This window comes from Brassica rapa, chromosome A09, assembly GCF_000309985.2.
Source record: "Brassica rapa cultivar Chiifu-401-42 chromosome A09, CAAS_Brap_v3.01, whole genome shotgun sequence".
Classification (NCBI taxonomy): domain Eukaryota; kingdom Viridiplantae; phylum Streptophyta; class Magnoliopsida; order Brassicales; family Brassicaceae; genus Brassica; species Brassica rapa.
The window spans coordinates 27238258-27261690 of NC_024803.2; the positions used below are offsets into that span (position 1 = coordinate 27238258).

The 23433-nt window shown below is 33.5% G+C and overlaps 1 protein-coding gene and 2 long non-coding RNA genes across 7 annotated transcripts; 2 read left to right on the forward strand and 1 right to left on the reverse strand.

Annotated features, from left to right (window-relative positions):
- Nucleotides 1-602: 602 nt before the first annotated feature.
- Nucleotides 603-2179, forward strand: LOC117128608. The gene is made up of 2 exons (XR_004451996.1): nt 603-937; nt 1024-2179. It is a non-coding gene; the product is annotated as an uncharacterized LOC117128608 (long non-coding RNA).
- A 1153-nt stretch (nt 2180-3332) lies between these two features.
- LOC103840400 lies at nt 3333-7184 on the forward strand. Of its 2 annotated transcripts, XR_627606.3 has the most exons (4): nt 3333-5513; nt 5606-5730; nt 5824-6075; nt 6158-7184. It is a non-coding gene; the product is annotated as an uncharacterized LOC103840400 (long non-coding RNA). The 2 variants fall into 2 exon arrangements; XR_004451992.1 differs by having other exon boundaries at nt 3335-5730.
- Nucleotides 7185-8549: 1365 nt separating this feature from the next.
- LOC103840399 (ABC transporter C family member 12) lies at nt 8550-23289 on the reverse strand. 4 transcript variants are annotated; one of them, XM_033281336.1, is made up of 27 exons: nt 17508-23289; nt 16851-17201; nt 16572-16750; nt 16357-16396; nt 16065-16221; nt 15867-15981; nt 15679-15759; nt 15566-15590; nt 15362-15418; nt 15192-15257; nt 15015-15089; nt 14613-14933; nt 14384-14490; nt 14194-14287; nt 13931-14098; nt 13699-13839; nt 13409-13609; nt 13230-13328; nt 12996-13148; nt 12565-12920; nt 12299-12479; nt 11892-12215; nt 10875-11631; nt 10679-10800; nt 10345-10590; nt 10082-10230; nt 8550-9034 (listed from the first exon to the last, which is right to left on the reverse strand). In XM_033281336.1, the coding sequence occupies exons 2-27, from the start codon at nt 17181-17183 to the stop codon at nt 8665-8667; spliced, it is 4917 nt and encodes a 1638-aa protein (XP_033137227.1). In that variant the 5' UTR covers nt 17184-17201; nt 17508-23289; the 3' UTR covers nt 8550-8664. The 4 variants fall into 4 exon arrangements, with proteins under 4 accessions (XP_033137227.1, XP_033137228.1, XP_033137229.1 ...); XM_033281337.1 differs by having other exon boundaries at nt 17412-23289; XM_033281338.1 differs by having other exon boundaries at nt 14613-14747; nt 14826-14933; nt 16851-23289.
- Between the last annotated feature and the right edge of the window lie 144 nt (nt 23290-23433).

Consider the following 23433-nt stretch of genomic DNA (forward strand, 5'->3'; position numbering starts at 1 on the left):
CCACTCTTCAGTAAAACGGGCATAACGTCTGCTACAGAATGCTGATTGACCTGATACCGGTGACATTGGAAAGATAACTCAAAGATCTATCTTGTGTAAAAATATGAGCTCAATCTAACGGTCGGAAAGTCTCCATCCATAGCTAAACATCTGACGTGTCTGTGCAATTCTGCACCTCCAAAGGCTCCAAAAAACTCCAAAACCACCATATTTCTCCTAAACGTCCCTGAACCTGTAAATACTCTAAATAGACTCCAAAACATAATAATTGTATCTTAAAACACTTTAAAACACTTATAGACCATGATTAAAAATGGGTAAAATATATGGTTTATCAATCATTAATAGACAAAAGACAAAAATAACCTCTCACAATTCTAATCTTATTTTCTATCTCTTTCTTTCTCGAGAGAAAGCTTCGACAGAAGAGATCGAGCGACGGTGACGGAAATGTGATGGCGACGGCAACGCGACGGAGACGAGATCGAGCGACGTTAACGGCAATGAGATCGAGTGCATTCTCTCTCACGAAGCAGACAAGATCGAGACTCGAAACCTCAAAACGTTGAATCCTCAGAAAGAATCACAAGTTTTAAGTAATTTTCTCAGATTTTGTTGTTTCAATCTAAGAGAAAGAGTTACCTATTATTAATTGGATCTAAGAGAAAGAGTTTTGTTAGTGAATATTGAGTTTTTTAAAATTTATAACCCTTTGTAAATCTAAGTTTTAGGAAAAAAATGCGTGAAGTTGAATTATGAATTTCTGCATAATGTTTTCACATGTTTTCATTGCTGCGACAGCTTAAAAATAATCCATTTTATCGGCTTCCACCATTTGTCTCCAGCTTTCGGAGTGGAAATGAGTTTTCTTTCACTCAAGTTAGAGATGATTTCAAATTGGGGCGTTGGATGAGCTTTTATTCTTTTCTTTCACATGGTAGTGAATCCAGATCTCATTTCCCCACTAGTTTGACTGTGACTTGATGCTTTTGAGTTATTTAGTAGTGTAATTGACATGTTCAGTTCCCGACACTCATGGAAGAAGCATGTGTTCAAGCTTATATGAGAGCCACAACCCTGCCAGCTGCCAGCACACATTTGCTTCGATCTAGAATGGTAATCAGCATATTCATCACCTGCTCTTGTTTTTTTCTTAAGTCTTATTGAACAATTATTAACATTTTTTTTGTTTCTTCTTGTGTCTTAGATTGCAGAGTCTGTTCCTTTTAGCAGTGATAAAGACGCAAGTGAAAGCTCCACCTCAGCTGTAGAAAACGGTGAGTTAAATAACTCAGTTTCAGTTGCTCTCTCTTGCATTTTTGTCTCATATGTCAGATGTTTCCTATGATTTGATGTCTCACATCAACTATTTACTAGTGCAGGGTGTTGTTAGAGTGTCGATGGTAAGCCATGGATTTGTTTAGAACCTTATTTACTTCATGAGAAAATCCCGTGGTGACGAATGTAAGTTTGGCAATAGACTTACATTTTTTACTTATATGTTTTGAGAAATGCTGTTTCTAATGCCAAGAGTCAACATGTCTGCATTTCTTTCACTAGTAATTACTTTTTAAACTCCCAAGTATAATCTAGTCTTTCTACATTGAAAGGCAAATCATAGTTTTTCTCTTAGAATTGAGTTTCTTAAGAACTGCAAGTGAGTTACAAGTTTGTTGCTTCTGCAGGTGCTTGTACGTGACATTTGGGTCTTTGAGAAGTCTCTATTCCACACAAGAGCTTGATGGCGTCTCTGTGGCCGTATTGAATTTCCTCCAAAGGATAAAATTCAACCTGCCCTCTGATTGTTTTTGCTGAGTTAGTATCTTTACACAATTTACAATTTTCTAGTCTCTGTTGCAACTAAAGGATAAATGTTGTCTGATTAGGTTCTAGATAATGTTATAAACAATTTATAAAGACTTATAAAACAATTTGTAAAGTATATAAACAATTTATAAATGCTTATGAAAACGTTAAAGTTTATACAGTTTATAAGGTTTATATAGGTTTACGAATCAATTAGAAAGTCCCTTAATCATTCATAAGAATCTATAACCATTTAGAAAGGCTTATAAAACAATTTATAAGAGTTTGTACAACAATTTATAAGGGTTTAGAAGAATATGTAAGTAATCAATAAGAATTAATAAGAGTTTATAAATATTTTGTAAAGTTTATAAAAACAGTTTATGAAGTTTGTAAATCATCTATAAAGTTTTTAAATCATTTATAAATACTTATAAATTATTTGTAAGAGTATATAAAGTCTATAAACCGTTTATGAATGTTTATAAAAGAAATCAGTTAGAAGATTTTTAAATCGTTTATAAGAGTCTATAACCAAGAAAGGCTCACAAGACAATTTATAAGGTTTGTAAAATAATTTATAAGGTTTAATTATAAAGGTATGTAAATAATTTATAAGGGTTTATAAAACATTTATAAAAGTTCATAAAAGTTTTTATAAAGTTTAGAAACCATTTATAACAGCTTATTAAAAATTTATAAAGAGTCTATAAACCTTTTGTAAAGGGTATGTAAGCAATTTGTTTTTTCATGCCTCTATAAAGAACATCTTTTGTGAAAGAAACAACTTTAGTTTTTATAAGGCTTTATAAAGCTACTTGTTAAATCTAAGATGTCATTAATTCTATACAGATTTTGTTGTGAGTTTCTTTCTGCAACATTAATTATAGATTTATTTATAGAAAGTTAAATCCGTTCGAAAAGAATTTTTAAAACTTTTATAAAATATAGATGTCAAACAAATATTTGAAAAAAACTCAACAGCATTAAGCAAAATTTGAGTATTAGAAACATAAGAGTGTTTGGCAAAAACTACGTTGCACGGAAGCTTCATCGGACATCCGCTTCCCGCTTCGGAACCGGAATCGGAATCGGAACCTTGTGGAAACTTGCGGAATCTCGCTTCCAAAACGTTTCTAAAATATTCTCTTTAAAAACCTGTTGGAAGCTTATGATTCCGTTTTGGAATCACGCTTCCATTTAAAAAAAAATACAATGTATATCAATAAAATATAAAACCATAGTTTTAATCTATATAAAATAAAAAAAATTAATAGTAATGAATATTGAATTATAAATATATAAATATCAATAATAATACTATAAATTATCTTTATGCACTGAGATTTTTTATTAAAGATATAGCACATATTAAAAAATATTGTGTCAATTATTTATGAAGTATTAAAAATAATTAATATATAATATTTTTTGTAAACATAATTTATGTGTATTTTTACAGTTTTAATATAAAATCATTTCAAAATTATTATAAATGAATAAATGTTTTATTTCAAATTTAAATCATATAATTTTAGTCCTAATTGTTTTTTAAAATTACACATATATATATATATATATATATTTATATGTGGATATACGCTTCCAACACGTACCCGCTTCTTAATATTTTAAAAAATCTCGCTTCTGCGCTTCCTTACGCTTCCGCTTCCACGTACCCGCTTCCGTTTTCATGTAACATAGGGCAAAACCAATGGTGGTGTTATTCCCTGAAACACAAAACATAAAGTGAATAAGTATTATACCATTATTTTATATGTCCTTATAAATGTATATATATATATATACCTCAAGAATATTACTACTTTCAGAAATAGACAAATCTTGTTTACTAGAAACTTCATCTCGGGGTTCTATTATATTTGGTACTATCAGTGGTGACTTTGTGTTTCTATCTGCAACATAAAAACATGAAGCTAATAAGATTGTACAATTATTTTATAAGTCTTTATAAATGTAAACATTGTAATAAAATCTCAGACACGAAATGAACAAGTTTTGACTAATATGTTATAAGTCCTTGAAAGTGTTAAATTGTAATAAACACCTCAAAATTTTGCTACTTCCAGCAATGAGGAAGTCTTGATTACTAAAACGTTGTTTCGTGTATGTATCATGTTTGACATAATTAATTGTGATCTATGCCTTTCCATTTGCAACATAAAAACATGAACTCAATTGTCTCTATACAATAATTTTTAAAGTCGTTATGAAAATGTAAAAGGAGTCCTAAATATCTCTACGGCATTACTATAGACAACCTTGTTTGGCACAATCAAAGAGAGTGTGTACATATATTTTTGCAATATAAAAACACGAAACTAGTTATTGTGTCAAAGTAGATAACAAAGCCTTATAAATAAAACATGACCAAAGAGTTAATAACCTCATAAATTGTTACAAAAAGCTTAAGAAGTCCTTCACTTTCTTTATGTTTGCTCACAAAGGAGGCCACTTGGAGATCATTCCTAATAAAAACTGGAAGAACCTCTTTTGTACCAAAGAACCTCTTTTGTGTATTACTTATATACTCTTATAAAACTGTATCCATTAATAAGAGTTTATAATTATTTATAAGTATTTATAATTTGGTTAAAAACAAATAATACTTTATAGAAACTAAAGCAAATAGATTTTCAAATTTGGTTTATAAATTTTGTTTACAAAAGTTCATAATCGGTATAACAAATATATCATTTATAAGAGTTTATAAGTAATCATTATAAGAGATATATGTACCGTTTATAAGAGTCTAAATTCATTTATAAAATTATAAACTATTTATAACGTTTATTAGTCATTTATAAGGGTTTATAAAATTTTATAATTTAATTACAAGAGTCCACAAATCCTTTTATAAAGTTTTATAATGATTCATATATAAATCAGTTACAAGAGTTCATAAATCATCATTTTATAAGAGCTTGTAATGTAAGAGTTTATAAAATGTAGAAGTGCTTATAAATAATTTTGTAAGTGCTAATAAAATACTTTTGTGAAGGTTGTTAAATAATTTATTATCAGTTACAAAAGTGTATAGATCATTTTAAATAACTTCATAAATCTTTCTACAAGGCTTACCATAATTTACAAAATACTTAATATTTATAAATTTATTTATAACGGCTTATAAATTATTTAAATAGTTAACATTTGTAATGATTTATAAACCATCCATCTTTGGCCTCCATTGATTTCCTAATCTTCTTCACATACATGGGATACGTCAATAGGTGGTTCAGAGCAAAATATGAACTCATATAACACATTTAACATTGAAAGCTAGTGATGAACATATGCAAGGCAAGAAGAAATATGTTTCCTTAGCTCAACAAACTCATTGTTCACTCTCCACTGCTTTTTCAGTTATTCTACACAAAACGATACATAAAAGACATCTTATATAATAAAGGGGAGTTGTCTCTCTCCTTAGGCTATCCAGCTCAGCAAGGAGAGAGGGGCATTCTGCTCCACGTGTTAGACTCTTCTTCACTCATTTCACGTTTTTTTGTCTTCCTGAATTTTGTTGAATGGGCCAGGTTTGGTTTTCGAGAAATTTATTAGGCTTTATACTGTTTTTGTGCAAACAGACCCAATGATAATAAGGTTTCTTCTTTCTTGATGATAGAGACGGAGAACAGAAGCGCCATGCCTTTCCAGATCATACCGTCTCCTAAGAAGCTTGTGTAACGGCTGCAATTATCATTTAGTAATCCTTTTCAACATTTTAGATTTTACTATATATTAATCCTCTCATGTATTGATAATTTCTCTTCAGTCTTCACGATTCTCACAAAAACTTGCCTTCCCACAATCCTATTTGGAAACAACTTCCGCTTCCATGTTTAGAAGGGCTTTGTCTTGATGATTTATGTTTCGAAGCCATGGTTAGAAAATCTACAGGTATTGCTTATGTCTTTCTCTCTAGGTTCTGTGTTTCAGTCAGCAATAACTTATTCCCTGGTTTTCTAATCAACGTCCTCGATACAATTTTAGATTTATCGGACAAGCTATTGAAGGATACGATGGACAGGAGGATGGAATCAAATTTTTTGGGTTAAGTGGAAATCTGACCGAAGATGCTTTAGATTAAATCAATGATATTGTTTCTTCCATGAATGCCTCCGATGAATCCAAGTCAGGTCTTTTGTTCTGGAAGGAAAACAAATTCGCCGCTCTTGCTTAAGAATACGTATCTTCTGAGCAAATTGTCCAGATCGCCAAATGTTCGATCCAATGAAAATATTGGTATTTGCTCATATATGTTTGCTTCATCATTTGTTTTTATGTAGAGAAATTTTATCTTGAGCAGTTTGTATTTTGGACTCAGGTGCATATGCTCTAAAACAATTTGATCTTGGGAGGATATTTTCCGCGACAAGTGTTCTAATAAGCTCCAACGTGTAGACTTGAGAATCTTCTTTCACATGCGAAAAATGTTGTCACGTACACGTTGCTGATGTTGTCAGGTAACCCTTAACCATTTCTACTTCTACCTCGCTTTAACCTGGTAATAAGTGCTGTCAGCGAACTAACCATGTCTCTGGAATTTCATACCTGAACTGCATGCGTGTACCGTTTGGAGATGGAACAGTCTCCACATTGTTTGGATTCGATGCTGAGATGAAACGGCTTACAAATATCTGGGCCGTAGAGTTTGGACTAAAACATATGATTCAAACGTAGCGTCAAGGTGTGCCAGACCCCTGACTTACCAACATCACAGCAACTTTGAGAGCGTGTCGTCCACCTATGCAAATAGTTTCGGTGAACCGGCTGAGAAAGGATGCTGTCCCATGCGGGTTTAGGTCATGTTCCTTGCTTCCCAACAATTGCCCATAAGTTCCAGCCTCTGCCTTATGTTCAGTCCAAACCTAACAAGTATTCGCCACAGTTACCGTTACGGTTTGACCACTGACACAATGTCATTCATCATGTATCAATTTATGAACTGGTGGACCATATTTCTGTAAGTTAAGGTGAGAAAGCTTCTTGCAGCATGTTTTGAAAAGGCCAACAATGTCTTAGACACTCTTCACTTTTAAATCAGTCCAAAACTTAACCACCGTTTCGTTCAAACTCACTTACAACCAACCCCACAAATGTATCAACACTTCTTTGGAAACAAAACAAAAAGACCAAAACGCTAAAATGTATCAACACTTCTTTGGAAACAAAACAAAAAAAACCAAAACGCTAAAATGTTCACGTTATATGGCTTTCCAAAACGGCAATAAAATTGGCAGGAAACTCAATTTCCACTTACCCATAATACTCAAACGTAATAAGAACAATAAAGTCAATTCAATCCAGCAACGAGAGAGCAATGCGAATGACATTTCGAAATCAACCGTGTATATATAAATACACTAAAGATAATAACACTATCACAAATTCACCAATCAAAAAACACTCATGTGTCAGCACAAACAACTATCTCACTTAGAATCTCTACCCCAAACTCTTTTTGACAATATTTATGCAGAGTGGCACTCAGATCTCGGGATACAAAACGAGAATCCATACAGATTTTTGTTGGAGAAAATATTTCCCATGGGAAAGATAATGAGAGCATCCACTGCATTGAAGGGAAGAATAACATGCTACCATGTTACTCAATTAATTATACAAATACAAAATAACAATTATATGTCACTACTAAGAGCAACTTTTATTGATAAAAACTTTTATGAATATCTAAAAAAATATTATTTTAAGATAATTTAATTTTCAGTTAGTTTTAACATTTTTAGAAAGTTAAACCACTAAAAATGACACAAGTGTCATTTGAGGGTTTTAATACCTTAAAAGTTCCTAAATGAAAACTTTTACATTAGATAATTTTGATTATTTTGATTGTAAAATAGTTACATTAGATACTATTAATGGAGTTGCTCTAATCCACAACTACTACTACAAAACAGATGAGGGAGTTTATATGATTGAAGCAAAAACTGTAAAACTTCCTAAATTCAAATATTATTATTTATAAAATAATGATGAATTTATAACAAATAAATTTATTTGTTTGAAAGTTTTCTCACCTTGCAAACCCAGCCCACATAGCTACCCAACAATAATAAGATTTTGACATGCATCGTGTCGATGATAATTATGGCACCTAGAACATAACATACGCCACAGCTCAATACTTCAAACACATAAAAACAACCACCACTCAAAGAAACGCATAAACGGCATGGTGCGAATAAACAACCACACAAGGGTCGCTACTCAATATAATTACATTAGACAAGCAAAACTTCTTGGGAATACTGATTTACATAAATAAAAATAATACCAATCTTTAAAATAAAATAAAAAATATACAAACAAATGTAAACAATTCCGCGCGAAGCGCGGACAAACCACTAGTGAATATCATAAAGTAGCAAAACATAACATTACACTACCAAAATATAACCTTCCACCTCATATACTATACATAGTAAATTGTACTAGTCAAATTACAACTAATAGCTTTTCATTACCTCAAAAACGTGAGGTACTTGGTATGCATATCACCACACATATTCTCTACAGCATTCTTTAAATCCAAATCCTCACAACACACCTTTCTAATTTCATGCATTGTCCAACATTACCAAATCAACTAACAAAATAAGTAAATCATTGAGAAATCTTACTCTTGTGTTAGTACTTTTTCATGAATAAAATATATGTTAAGCTATATGCCTTTTGATTCCCAAACAGATCGACAATTAGATTCCAAAGAGCTCAACTAAGAAAATTTACTGAGTGTAGCAAGACAAAGAGAGGAGAAAAAGAACGAACTTTTTATTTCGGTGAGAGACTAATAAACGGAATGATTTTTGATTAAATATGTATGGTTTCAATATATACAGAGTCGTCTTCTTCCTCGCTAATCTCCATGACTATGGCTCTCTCAGTCTTGCTCGGAGTCTCGTCAAGTTCGTCGAAGATAGCCGAATTCGCCAGGAGATCGCCAAGTTCACTGTACATCACGGAATTCGCCGGAGATCGTCGAGTTCGTCGGAGTTTTCCGAGTTCACCAGAGTTCATCGAGTTCACCGGAGATCTCGCCTCTCGCCGTAGCTTCGTCGAATCTCGCCGTAGCTTCGTCGAATCTCGCCGTAGCTTCGTCGGATCTCGCCGGACAACTCTGCAACGTCGTCCAATCTCGCCGGAGAATTCGTCACCACCGGAATCCTTCGCCGATTTGAATCTGAGATGATGAGATTTAAAATTATCGTGAGATGTAGGAGAGAAGAGTTAGTCTTAGGTTTAATTAGTTAGGGGTATAAAAGTACTTTGCCAATTAAAATTTTAATGGTAAAATTGATTAAGGTATAAATGAAAAGTGGTATCTCCAAAGTGATATTTTTGGCAATTCCCCCTAAAGTACAATCTCTATTGTAGAATTTGCAAAACTCTATATTTGAAGTTTCAAAGTGTTTTTTCCAAAAGAAAAATTTCAAATTTAACTTCAAAATTATTTGTAATTACACTACGGTCCTTATATTTGTTATAATTAATATAAATCCATAAATTTCTTATAAATAACTAGCACATATATAAAAATATTATAGTAATATTAATAAAATCTTACAGTAAATTATAAATACATAATTAAATATTTAACTACAAGCAAAATACCACATTATTACATAAAATTTATTTTTAATGCTTCATTTTCGGTTATACAAAATTTGTTTGACAATATTTTAGAAGTTCCGGAGCAAATTTACTAGACTATTAGTGTTGTTATAATATTTAAATTTGTATAATAATTATGTCTTCATGTATCTTTTAAAAAATATTATTAATTTTCTTTTGTAATATTCTTGTTATCTAATTATACTTCTAAAATATTATAAATCTTATTTTATTTTATTTTTTATTTTAAGTGTAAAATGTAATGTATAATTAATTATACGACCAATATATAAATAAAAAGATGAAACTTCAAATTTAGAGTTTGGAGAGCAAAAAACTCTATATTTGAAGTTATAGAGTTTTTTTTGGAGATGTTCTAATTCTTTCTGCATATGAACACTTGGTAGGTCAATACTTCACTACAATGATTTGTTATGCACAAAACCCTTCAAAGATTTCTTCAAGGTTCCATGTCCGGTGCTTTCTAACGTGTATTGGTCATGGCTTCATATTTTTAAGTTGACCTTTGATTTTTCAGCATAACTTTGGGACTCTAGTAAATGATAATGATGCAATTTCCATCATCATGCAAAGTGAAAATTGCAACTTCCATTACCCTTCTTGTCTCCTTCCGTTCACTTCTCTCCCTCCGAAGACCAAATTGCAAAGGTGCTGAGCATTTGCTAGTCCAGTGCTATGAACCATCCCAAAGAAAGCGCTTGTGTCTCTTGATAGCAGTTCTTGTGGACTATCATACTCCAAAGCCTAATAAACATTGACACATTTTTTTAAATGTAAGAAGTCACACAAGGATGTTGCAAATTAAGCTGTATCAGAATCTTCTTTTCCTTTTCTAAGTAATAATCTTGACGACATTACCTGACCAGAACTAAGGACAAGGATCTTGTCACAGTCGATGATGGTATTCAATCTGTGAGCGATAACAAGCATTGTGCAAGACTTGAATTCCTCACGGATGGTCCTTTGTATCAGAGTATCTGTTCTGACATCAACAGATGCAGTTGCTTCATCTAGAACAAGAATCTTGGATCTTCTTAGCAACGCACGCACTAGACTCAACAGTTGCCTTTGTCCCACGCTGAAATTCTCACCTCCCTCAGAGACCTTCACAGATTCAAAGTGAGTTGACAGTTTGATCAGTCATCTCCATAACAAACAAAAAAAAAACAAAGAACTCCTTAAACTAGTATACCTCAGTATCAAGGCCTAAAGGATTCCTGGCGATAACATCTTTCATATGCGCCCTTTGTAGAGCCTCCCAGAGGTCAGCATCATTGTGCTCATCAAATGGGTCAATGTTGAATCTCACCGTCCCTAACAAGAAGAAAAATGACTCTCAGAATTCAACAGGAACATACTTTCCATGTTGTCCTAAGCTACACACAAACCTGAGAAAAGCACTGGAGATTGTGGTATGATACTAAGGACCCTGCGCAGGTCTGTCAGTCCAAACTTAGCCACATCATAATCATCAATCATGATTCTTCCCTTCTCCACTTCCACAATCCTAAACAATGCATTCAGAACTGAAGACTTCCCTGCCCCAGTTCTTCCCACCACTCCCACTTTCTCATTAGGAGAGACAGAAAAGGACAGTCCATGTAACACAATAGGCAGCCCCGGCCTATAACGCAGGTGAACGTCTTCAAATGTAATAGACCCTCTTGAAGGCCAGCCAGGGACTGGACGATTGCTCTCGATTATCTCTGCACCCTCAGAAGGAAGATCAATGTAGTTACCGACTCGCTCAACAGAGTTCAAGCTGTTCTCTGCTTTGCTAGCTTGCCTTAGAACACCACTCATCAGAGTAGTGATATTCAGTGTGTAGCTAAGGAGAAGACCCATCGTTGACGCAAAACCAGCTTGGTTCTCTGTATTACTGCTTCTCATAACCGCGAAAGTTGCGGTTAACCAAATCATGACACCTCCAAGAGTCTCCAATCTTATAGTGAGCCAACGATTACAAGTAGTATTAGCAAGAGTGAACCTTATGTTGTTGTCTACTGATTTTCCATTAATCTTTGCCATCCGATCATAGGCTTTGTAGGCTCTGATGCTTGACAAACCATTCAATGCTTCTCCAAATTGAGCATAAATAGGTGATCTTGCAACAGAATCCATACGTCTTACTTCACGTGATGTGTTCTATAAACCACAAAAAAACTGATATTACTTCCAAAATAGTGTATGTATTTGATGCACACAGTCAGGGCCGGAACTGGGCACAGCTGAGTGAAACATTGGTCTTGACCCATAAAATTTTTGGAGTTTTTTTTATATAAGTATAGACCCCCAAATCTTGAAAACAAACTTTTTTTTTTTTACTAAAGTTCTTAAGAAATGTTTCAATCCCCCAAAATCTCAGGTCCGGTCCTGCACACAGTTACATGAACGTAGAAAATTACCTGATAGTAGAGGTATGCAGCATAAAACAGTATGAGGAGTGGCATTATTGACCACAATGAAATGGTACTGACAGCACCTATAAGAGCAAACGTCGAGAGGAGTTGCCACAGCTGGCTCATGAACATATTCATCAGGTTGGCGACAATTCTATCTATATCACCAATATCTTTAGAGAACCTATTTATTACACGCCCAGTTGGGTTTGTGTCGAAGAAGAGCATAGGAGCTCTCAGGATAGAGTTCAGCATTGCGTCATGGAGTGTTTTAGCCGCATGTAGACTTGATGTCAGAAGCCAAAATGAATTGGTAAACGTAACAGCAACCTAAATCAAAATACCATTAATAATAAACGTTAAATTGTGTGTAACCGTACTACATATCTCAAGTCTTTATCAGAAACACAAACCTGACCAAATCCGAAAAGAGCAAACATTACAATGTAGAAACCGGTACTGTAACTCTTGGACGTGCTTTGGTCAGTCCAAAAACTTAACCATGTGCAGCTTGTGAGTCGGAGAGCTTCAGTTGTTACATAGCATGCCAAGAGAATCAAAACTACCCATAACCCTCCTACTGCATTTTTATACCTGAAAAAATGTAGAAAGTACCTCAGCCATCTTCTCTTTCTATCAAAGTTGATCAACATATAATAGATGGTGAGGTAACTAGTACCTCGTCAGAACGTTCCAACTAATGATGCCAGACTCTCGTTCTTCTTTCTTGACAAGCACGGATCTTCCATCTTCACCTTGTTTGGTACTCCCTAGTTTTATTTCAACATTGACAGTAGGGATCTTCTCGTCATCAAATTTGTTCATCTCTTGGGTTGCATCCATTTTCCCAGCATTCTCCATCAATTTCTGGAACAAACTACCGTTCCCTGACAGCTCTTCAAAGGTCCCTTCCTCTTTAATCATTCCCTCGGAGACTAAAATAATTCTATCCATCATAGGAAGAAGATGTAACTGATTTGTGATAAGAATCCTCGTTTTGCCCTTCAGCTCTTCCTTCATGCAACTATCAAAGACCTGTTTGTTACAAAGGTAGAGTTTGGTCATGCAATGCAACACACTGGATCATCAACCTAAGTTTAGATAAATTACCTGCTGAGCAACATGAGCATCTAAAGCACTCAAAGGATCATCGAATATGTAAACATCTGAATTAGAGTAGACTGCCCTAGCCATTGATACTCTCTGCTTCTGCCCTCCACTGATATTGACCCCACGTTCTCCAATCTCTGTAAGATCACGGCCCTGAATAAGACAAATTCAGAAAGTTACTAAGAAATGTCATACCAAAGTGCATGTTATGTAAGCCTTTTCATCCCACTTAACCGGAAGCAAATCAAGATCGTGTTGTAAGGCAGTCACGTCAATAGCCCTCCAATATCTTTCCCTTTCAAAATCCGACCCAAATATAATGTTTTCACGCACCTGCAATACATAGATGAAAATAAGTTACTGGATGCTAAGCTGTTATCTTTGTTTTCAGAGGAAGTAAATGTGTGACTCACAGTGGCATTGAAGATCCATGAAACTTGAGGGACATAAGCTACGGAGCCTCTAATAACAACGTTTGAGGTTTCACCATGAGATAACTCTCCCAACATTGCCGAGACAAGTGATGTCTTACCTTCTCCGGTTCCACCTACAATGGCAACCAAGCTTCCCACTGGTATCTCCAAATTGATATTAGATAATGTGGGATTTGTTGTCTGGAAAATATCCATGAACCTTTCAGAAAGTTGTGTACTGTTGCATCTCAAGATAATCTAAACAATGAGAGAATATTTAGAGGATTCACCTTTGAATCCCATGAAAAGTATCCATTCTTAATTGAAATGGCTGGAGCTCCTGGTTGAAGAGGTTGGTTATGTGCTAGAACTCTCTCTTCACTGAGAAGTAAGTCCTCAATGCGTTGTAGTGAAACATTTGCGTTGACAGCCTATAAGGAGAAGTAGCAAAAGAAATTATAACTCTGAATAAAACGAGCAAATTCATGAAATCATTGAGGAGGGTATGATTGTAATAATAACCTGACTTAGTAGATTTGGTAGCATGTTGAGAGGAGATCTTAGAACTGAGAAGAGAGAAAGAGATGAGAATGCCCTTGCTGGCGTCAAATCTCCTCCCAACAGAACAAAAACCCCAAATGAAACCACAGTCACAACTACTGGGGTGCTGTTCAGTATGAAACTATTAAACTGCAAGCAAGAGGAAAAACACATTAAAAAATGAAAGACATCTCTTCCTTTTGCACTTAGGCAATATATACAAAATCAAAGATAATGAGTCATACAGCTGATAGTAACTGAGCTTTGCGAAACCATGAGAGCTCTTCGTTTCTAATTCCTTCAATACGCGACTCAAAGCTCTTTTCCCATGCATAGCATCTAACAAAGTCCCCAAAAAAGTTTGTAGAACAACTGCTTTAATAATGTGACATTCAGAAAAGCTGAAAAAAGTATAACCAAGAACATCTATCATACTTTACAGTATCCATGGATGCCAAGATCTCATTCGTGATACCGACTCTTTTGTCGGTCCATTGGAGTCCTTCTTTAGTTAGTTTCCGCATTTTGTTTATAACCAGAGTCTGTTTATTAATAAACAGGGTATAAAGACTTGTTCGTGACAAAAAAAAAAAAGGGTATAAAGACTTGTATGAGTTTATATGCAATTCAAAAATAGGCAAAAGAACATAATGAAGCCCCATACCTGGAGAGGAATTAGGAGAAACAGAATCAGTGAACCGAAAAGGGAAGCAACTCCTAGTTGTTGATAGAGAAGAATAATAGACATGATGATGCGAAAGGGAGCTGACCATAAGCCATGGAGCTGTTCTACTATTAGCTGACAAACAAATTGGGAGACTATGTTAGCAGCAGTTACAAATCCATTAGTTGTGCAAAGTTGTGAACCTGAGAATACCTGAAGTGCACTAGCATCTGCAGTTATCATATTTGTGACCTTTCCAGATGTAAAATTCTTGCGAGCTTCATGAGTTAATCTTAAAGATTTGTGGAATACAGCTGCAACCTACAATGAAATTAGCAATAATTTGTTGGAGAATAAACATAACTAAAATGAGTGTAAAGGAAGTTTCCACAAATTTTTTACCATAGTTGACCTCAACCTAAATGCCGCACGTCCAACATGCTGAAAGTACTGAGATTGACAAAGCACACCTAGTGTCTGAGGTTTTAAGAGGTTTCAACAAGAAATAGCTACAATGTGAGAAAACCAAACATGACAGTTTAGGAAAATGTAAATGAAATAGTTTTTTTTGATACATACCACTCCAACGAAAATTAAGAATGCATAGACATAGCCAACCCAAGCTGGATCATCTTCTTGCATTGCCTATGTAAAGTGATCAAAGATTTGCTCAAGTTAGATTAACTAGTACTGCAGGTCCCCTATATACTGCATGATATAATGCTCACTTAGGCAGAAACAAAGCTTACCCGCAATAACTGGCTCAGTATAAGCGGTCCAACAAATTGAGAAAGATCATGTCCAATCTACAACACGCTAAAACATGGTGTTATAAATTGCCTGAATGTTGTCAAATACGTAACTGAACATTACTGTGGATCTATATTATTCATAGTAAAACAAAAATCAAGAGCTTTTCTGGTATCTATAATAACCAACCGAGATATCTTTACCTTAAAAATACCACCAAACCAGAACCTACAAGGTAGAAAACTAAAGTTATTGACGGTATTGATAATGTGGGGGCTTTAAAGTAAACTATGGTAAAAAGATTATCAGCCTTTACCGTCCACCAAGGCTTTTATTCAGTGCTCGGAGAAGCCATGGTTTGCTTCTCCGTGATTCTTCAATCCAGCATCTTTGAAATCTGCCAAATAGTTCATATAACGGATGAGAATGTTCTTGATACTTAGTAGAACATTCTGCCAAGAGAAAAAGATTCTACAGAAGGCAAAGCAGCAACACTTAATGTACCTTTTAATCAGAGTTTCTGTTTGGTCCCATTTATCCAATTGCCAAACATCCTTCTCGTTTAAGGTTTTTCTGTAGCCTAACTGCATAAGCGGCGTGATCCAGTCAAAGAATATTCCTAACATAAGAAACTTATAATCAGTAACCAAAATAGAATGAGCATTCAACAAATTTCTTTTATCAATTTAGGGGGCTACCAACCTGTAAAGAAGCCGGCACGTCGCTCTGGACATATGTTCTCTCCCTCAGGGAGGACATCATATTCAACATTGTCTATTGATTCATTGTTTAGAGTATGGTAACCCTGGTAAGGATCTAGTTCCGGAATGTAAACAAGAAGCATAACTCCAAAAAGAACCTGAAACAGATAACAAATAAATACATAATCAGTGAGGCTAATCATTAGATTGATAACATATCCCAACATCAACAGTAGGGACTGAAGCTTTTAGATGTAAGCTCCCAGTACAGTAAATTACAAGTTTATACCAACCTGAGCACATCTTGAACTGATGCAGAGATATAGTGCAGTTCTGCAATAGAAAATAGAGGAGGAAACATTATATTTGAAAAATCAGAACTACCAAATCCCCAGAAACATGTTTTTGCTTAAATTTGTTAATATATAAACGAACTTTTGAAATTTAAAGGTTGAATCAAACCCAGTTCAGTTCCTTAATATGAGATAATACAACAATAATAGCAAACCTATTTAGTGAGTTGTTGAGAGGTAACACAAGGTCCAGCAGCACAGCATCAGCAACCAAAACATAAACAACACCAAACCTCACGTACCATCTGAACTCTTTGACATATCGTTTGGTTTCTAACCCAACCAAAGAAAGCATGGAGAGCCAAGCGAATGCCTCAACCGTCAAAGATGCGACCTGCAATTGAATAACACTAGAATCATCACATTTCTGATATTGTACTTTCTTCATTTTATAACAAGAAGGGCGGCAGGCATATGAGTTTAATCTCAGTCACCTCAAAGGGAGGAAGATAAGTCTCTTCATCCATGCTAAAGAGTGAGACCCGCATGACCAGTCTCAGTACAGGCTCAGCACCACAGTAACAAGCCAATATCCCTAGCACACAGTTATAGTACTTGTTCCTCAAAACGTATAACTGAGCTTTGGCATTGCGGAAGATGATCCATATCCGGTACAAACACAAACCAAGAAGCACAATTTGAGAAACAAGCATCACTAATGTGTTAACCACGCACGGTGTGTAGGCGCCAAAGGCACCATCCACTGTTTTCTCCCAAAATCCTTGTGCAACTGGCTTGCAGTACCAAGCCAAGGCCTCAAAACCCATCTTCTCGAATACCCAAAGCTGGAAAATACAAAACGAAATGCATCATCTTAGTACTATTAAAAAAGGCTCTGATGCAACACAAGTTACAACAGTTTCATGCCCAAATCAAAACATCTACCAAAGTCAACAATCATCAGTGGAAAGCCAACAAAAAAACTTAACTAGTAGAACGACAACAAAAGACAAGATTTTTGATCATAACAAGTCAACGGATGAAAAGCATCAAACCTATTTTCACAAAAGGCATCAACCTTTTAGTGAGATTTTTATAAAGGTACAAAGCAACTTAAAACGTTTTATACAGACAAGAGGGAAGCTGGTTACCCTATTTGCTCCAATGATCGTTCGTTCTTAAAAGACCCAAACTTTGGAGCTTTGTCGACTATCCACGCAACTCCCTATATTAGTTATAAAAAGGGAGACTTTTGGGAGGCTTTAGATTTCAATTCGTCAAGCACGTAAAGCAGCTGGAATAAAAAAGAGCTTTCTATGATATTTTATGATGTAAAATGTAAATGATCCCACTGACAATTGTCAGAAAGACCAAATGCATAAAGAATTTGAAGGAGTTCCACCTAGTTCCATGACCCATCTCTCTCTCTGTGTTTTCCATTGTACTTCCTAATTGTCCAATATATACGTTTTCTTGAATGTTATTTTTATATATTTATTTACAGTCACTTCTGTCTTTCTTCAAATATTTTATTTTTATTGTTTTTTATTTGTTCAATTTATTTCTTGTTTACTTATTTTTATTTTAAGGAGCTATTGTTAAGACAACTATTTTTTATTTTGTTTTTTAATTTCCATTTCATTAAATAAATCTGATTTTATCCATAAGTTTTAACTAAATATAACTTAATTTAACATCTTTATTTATAGTCAATCAACTATTTTTTGTCTTTTAAAAAAAATTATCTATCTTTTTTTCAGGTTTGTTCAATTTGTTTTCTTGTTTTTTTTTTAATTTTTATTTGAAGGACGTATTTTATTCATAAGTTTTAATCAATATAATAAATAAAGTTTGCCTCGTTAAACTTTGTTGTAGATCTACCTTCACCATTTCCATTTATAAAAGAAAATGAAAACATAATTCAAAGATGTAAGAAATCATTTTTTATTCTTATAATCACACTTGTTCCTAGTGCAAATAATATTAATACGTATGAGGTGGGATTGTTGTTGGGATAGGACCACGAAGCTTCGTCGTCATAACTTGGCTGAAGTTAATTTGGGGTTTGTCTTTATGTGTAATTAGTTGCATTTATATGGAAAAATTAACATAGAAAATTAATTTCGATAGTGGATATCACAGTCTCAGCAACCAAATTCTCTACCTTTGCAAAGAAGCGTAGCCTACGTAATAAATGGACATTTTATTCCGTGTATGACAAGAACACAGAGACAATTTCATGACATCTTTAGGTCAAGTGATGTAAGCCCTTCTTCGTCTACATCTCCACACTGTCCCAATCAAACGATCTCCCCTCTAAATTGTAACCCGAGTGTTGCATTCGGTTTTCGCCAAATCTGCTCATCACCGAGAGCCTTGAAAGTGCGTAACACAAAATCTTTGAGTCAAGAAACTTCAAACATTCCTCTGTCAAGCAGTAGTTATATCAAGTTGCACTATTGTCTATGTTAATTTAAAATCTTGGTTAAATTAGGTGTGATCACAGTTAGATAGTTAAACCAAGTTGCACTAGTTATACCAAACTATATATCAAATTGTACATCGACAATATATAGTGTAACTTCTTTTTTATAAATGATTTCATATATTAACCTGAATGGACATAGACAATGTGTACAAACAGATATTTGGATAAAATTCATACGACCTAAGAGTGCCCTGTTACACTTCCGAAAGATACACAATCGGATTACTTCGCTAAACTTCGGACCCGACTCTAAGGAAGGACACACAGACAAGCTGCTTACCGTGATTCTCTGTGTGTCCTTCCTTAGTCGGGTCCGGAGTTTAGCGAAGTAATCTGACTGTGTATCCTTTAAAAAATGTAGCATGATAGTTTTATGTTGTACGCATTTTATCCAAATCTCTATTTGTACACATTGTTTATGCTCATTTGGATCGATTAATGAAATGGTTTTTATATTAAAAAAAGTTGCACTATTATCTATGTACAATTTGATATATAATGATATAACTTGGTATAACTATCTAACTGTGATCAAACCTAATTTAACCAAGATTTTTACATCTACAATCAAATTTAAATTCAAAAATTTTAATTTTAATTTTGGGGAAACGGAAACATAGGAATAAAGACATATTTTCATTAATTTACTAAAAGTAGAAAAGATATGAGTTTAACAGAGAGTATGGTGAGATTAACTTTGGCTCTATAAAAACATCTGATAAATTGCTCCTTTACCCGGTGCACTGCAATGGGGTTTGAAGAGCCCTTGTTTTCTCAGATCCGTTGAACTTTTGGGGGATCCGGAAGTTTGGAAAGGTGTAAGTCAGTGGTGTATACAATTGCACCTTTCTCCGGCCTCCTTCTGAGACTCCAATCGAGGTAAAGTTCCAAGCTTTGGTGGCTCTCCTGTTTTGCAGTGGCTGTGTCTTTGGCCTGTTTCGAGTGGTTTTGTGACAGTTTGGAAGGGTTTGAATCCGATTCTTATCTCTGGGGTTTGAGAGTGTGGCTTAGTTGGTCTTTGATTTAGCGTGTAGCAGTGACATGGTGGTGTGTGTTGAGCTGGTGAAGGTTCTGGTCTTTGTGATGAAGCTGGTTCAAGGTTACCTTTTCATCTCCCGGTTTCGAAGTGGTCCTCCTCTCGCCCTTTTGATAATTGATCTTCCTGGTCTGCTTTTGCTCTCTGACTGCCCTCGGTGCCTTCCTTTTTTGAAGCAATATAATGAGTCTGAGGCGCCAAGGCTTCCAGATGAAGGTGCGTCTGAGTTGAGTATTCTTTTGATTGCTGTTTTTCTTAGTTTATGCCTTGGTATAGGTGTAGTGGTTTGTTGGTTATCATTATGAACTTGTGGTTCAGATGAGATCGTTGTGGTTTGGGTGTTGTCATCGTGAACATGTGGTTTAGATGAGGTTTATTCTCTTCACGAAAAAGTCTTCTACATTGTGTGTTCTCGTGATTAGTTTATTGCAAGATCTCCTGCTAGTCATAGTCTTTTTTAAGTCATTGCTCTTGTATCTATTAAGTGTTTGGTTTTGGGTTATTTGAAAGAGTATTAGATTTCGTTTTATATTTTGATGTTGGTATTATGGCCCGTGTATTTGGGTTCTTGTTCTCCTTGTTCTAGTTGGGGTTAGTTTTCAGGGATGATTATGTGTTTTGCTGGCTCTAGTATTTTAACTTTGTATTTTTTTTGGTATCAATGAAAATGAAAATCAGACAAAAAAAAATTGGTCCAATTTTTTTAATTCTATTTAAGGAAACAAATGCTGTAGTTTTAATTTTATTTTCAGTTTCCTTTGCATTAAATATATCTGACATGATTCAGTTTCCACACCTTTTCCGTTTATAAAAAATGAAAGCGTATGAAATGGGATTTGTTGTAATAGGAAGTTTCATTGGAAGTTTAAATATATCTGAAATTATTCAGTTTCCATACCATTTAATTTTTAACAAAATAAAAGTGTATGACATGGGATTGTGGTAATCGGAAGTTTCATTGGAAGTTTGAAGTTAAAGGAGTTGGTTGGGAAGGGCTATATATACTCTAGAAAGCCATTTTTCTTTCTAAAACCATTTTTGTAATGTAATCGCGTTTCACAAATATGTTATCTCTAAAAATCAATTTTTCTGCAGCGTATTTAGTACTTTTCAGTGGTCTTTGAAAATAAATTTACATCAAACAAATTAAAGTTACAGTAAAAAAAATTACAGCCTAATATCTATCAAAAAATATAAAGCTACACCCCTTTCTAATCATCCTCCTCTAAATTGGATTTTGGTTTTAGTTGGTACAACAGTTGTAAAAAGTTTTAGTTGGTACAACAGTTGTAAAATATCAGATTTTTATCATCCAACCATTTATTGCTAAAAAACATATATACTACCTATAGTATTAAAAAAATAAGTACACTTGTAAATTAACCCTTAAAATTTCAATTTATTTACACTTAAATGTCATTGAAGTAATAATTAACTTAACTTTATCATTAATTATCTTTTCCTAATTTAATAGGCAATTACCTAAACTGAATTCACAACAAATTCATGATAATTTAAAATTTAATTAATATACCACAATTCAAGATCCTTATATTTATGATCTCTGTAATTGGTAAGACGCAAATTATAAAAAAAATAAGACTACCTAATGAATTTTAACAGATATACAAATCCATTATATAATCACTACTTTTCCAAATTTACTGAGTTTCATTTTTTCTTAAAAACTAAAATTCACTAATTAATAAACAAAAAATAATAATATATATATATATATCTATTTAAAAAATATATATACTTCATATATATATATATAGTCATGTGAGTGGTTTTATAAGTCAGATGCATCAAAATTTTAAATAGAATTTTAGATTGATACTGAATTAATTTTCAAATCGTTATAAAGATGAATATGTCTGACATTTAGATTTAGTTATGTGTGTCATGGGATTTAGTCAACTAAACTTATATAAATTCCAGCATGCATTTATATATAATTGATTTAGAATAGAAACAGGTGTGTCATTAATTAATAAACATGACAAAACGTGATATAATTTTAAATGTAAAATAATAATTAATTTATATAAACATAAAATAACTTTTAAAAGTCACATAAACTGATTTAGGTATCCGTTTAATAAATTTAGAACACAATATCATTTTAAAACTATATAGTTATATTTCTCATTATTTATTAGTCATAACTAAACACTAAAATAATCATTTATATAATATATAAATAAAATATGAATTATTCCGTTAATATATTATTGGTAGCCTATTTTCATATAAATTAAAATTCATTGAAAGCTGAATACAATAAATTTATAAGATAAAAGTATTGGTGATATAATTTACTGTTAAAAAAATAGTTACTCAATGTAATAAATATAATTATTATGTTTAAAATGTTATATTAAACGTTATATAATATATGTAAACAATAAATTTATATTATATAATTTATACAAAACAAAATTTTATTTAAAAAATCAAAACAATTACGACCGCACGGATCAAGTTCTAGTTAAAGTTGAAAGTTGAAATACACTTTATAAATCACCCTTCAAAGATCACTTTATTTACGCCTAAATGGCAAAATGCTACTGAGTTAATAATAACTATTTAATTTAATTTAATCATCAATTATTAACTTACAAAACTTAACTATCTTATTTGTACGTTCCGGTTTAGTCGTAAACTAGAACACAAATCTTTTATAAATGAACTTACAAGGAAGAACATTTAGCATCTATCAATTATCAACTTCTTTGGACTTCTACTTTATCTTTACCCAAAGAACATTACTTGATCAGAAAAGTGCAACAACAAACACACAGCTTGATCACAAGTTCCAAAAAAAACTGTAAAATCAAGATTAGTCCAAAGTGATCATCGAAGTGCAGAAACAAACACATTGCTTGATCAAAAGTTCCATAACACATTGTCACATTGAGTACTATATTTTTTATCCAGTTTTGTATATAGTTTTCAGAGTTCAGAAGATGTTTATACACAGTTTTGTAAGTTCAGTTTTAGGCAAAGTTGTCGCGATGAAGAACACCTCGAATACTGATTGCCAATCCAGTTTTGTATATTGTTTTCAGTGTTCAAAAGATATTTTATACACAGTTTAAATGCTTCTGTTTAACAAGAAAGTTTTATGGATGATTACAAATTTCTTGACAGTAAAGAAAAACTTATGTGATAATTTCCAATTTTTTGATTAAACCGGAATTAGCCGACGATAATTTTGGTTTTTTCTTATAAGTACAAAAATCTGTAAAACCAGTTTTATTATTCCATCTCTTTTAATATACTACCATTTTGAATTGTACACTAATCACTGAGATGGCGATGGAGTGTATGCTTCAACATTCGACATGTCAAAGCTTTGGAACAAACTGAAATGATTTGATTGCAATGATCAAAAAACTTCATACTTGGCCAAACTTTGGAACAAAATTGGAGAGGATAGAGATTCTGAAGATATGTTTTCCGGATTTCAAGATTACTCACATTTTACGAACGCAAAATCAGATTTCAGATTTCTTTGCTAGGGACTGAAGGTGTTTCTGTAGAATGTTTT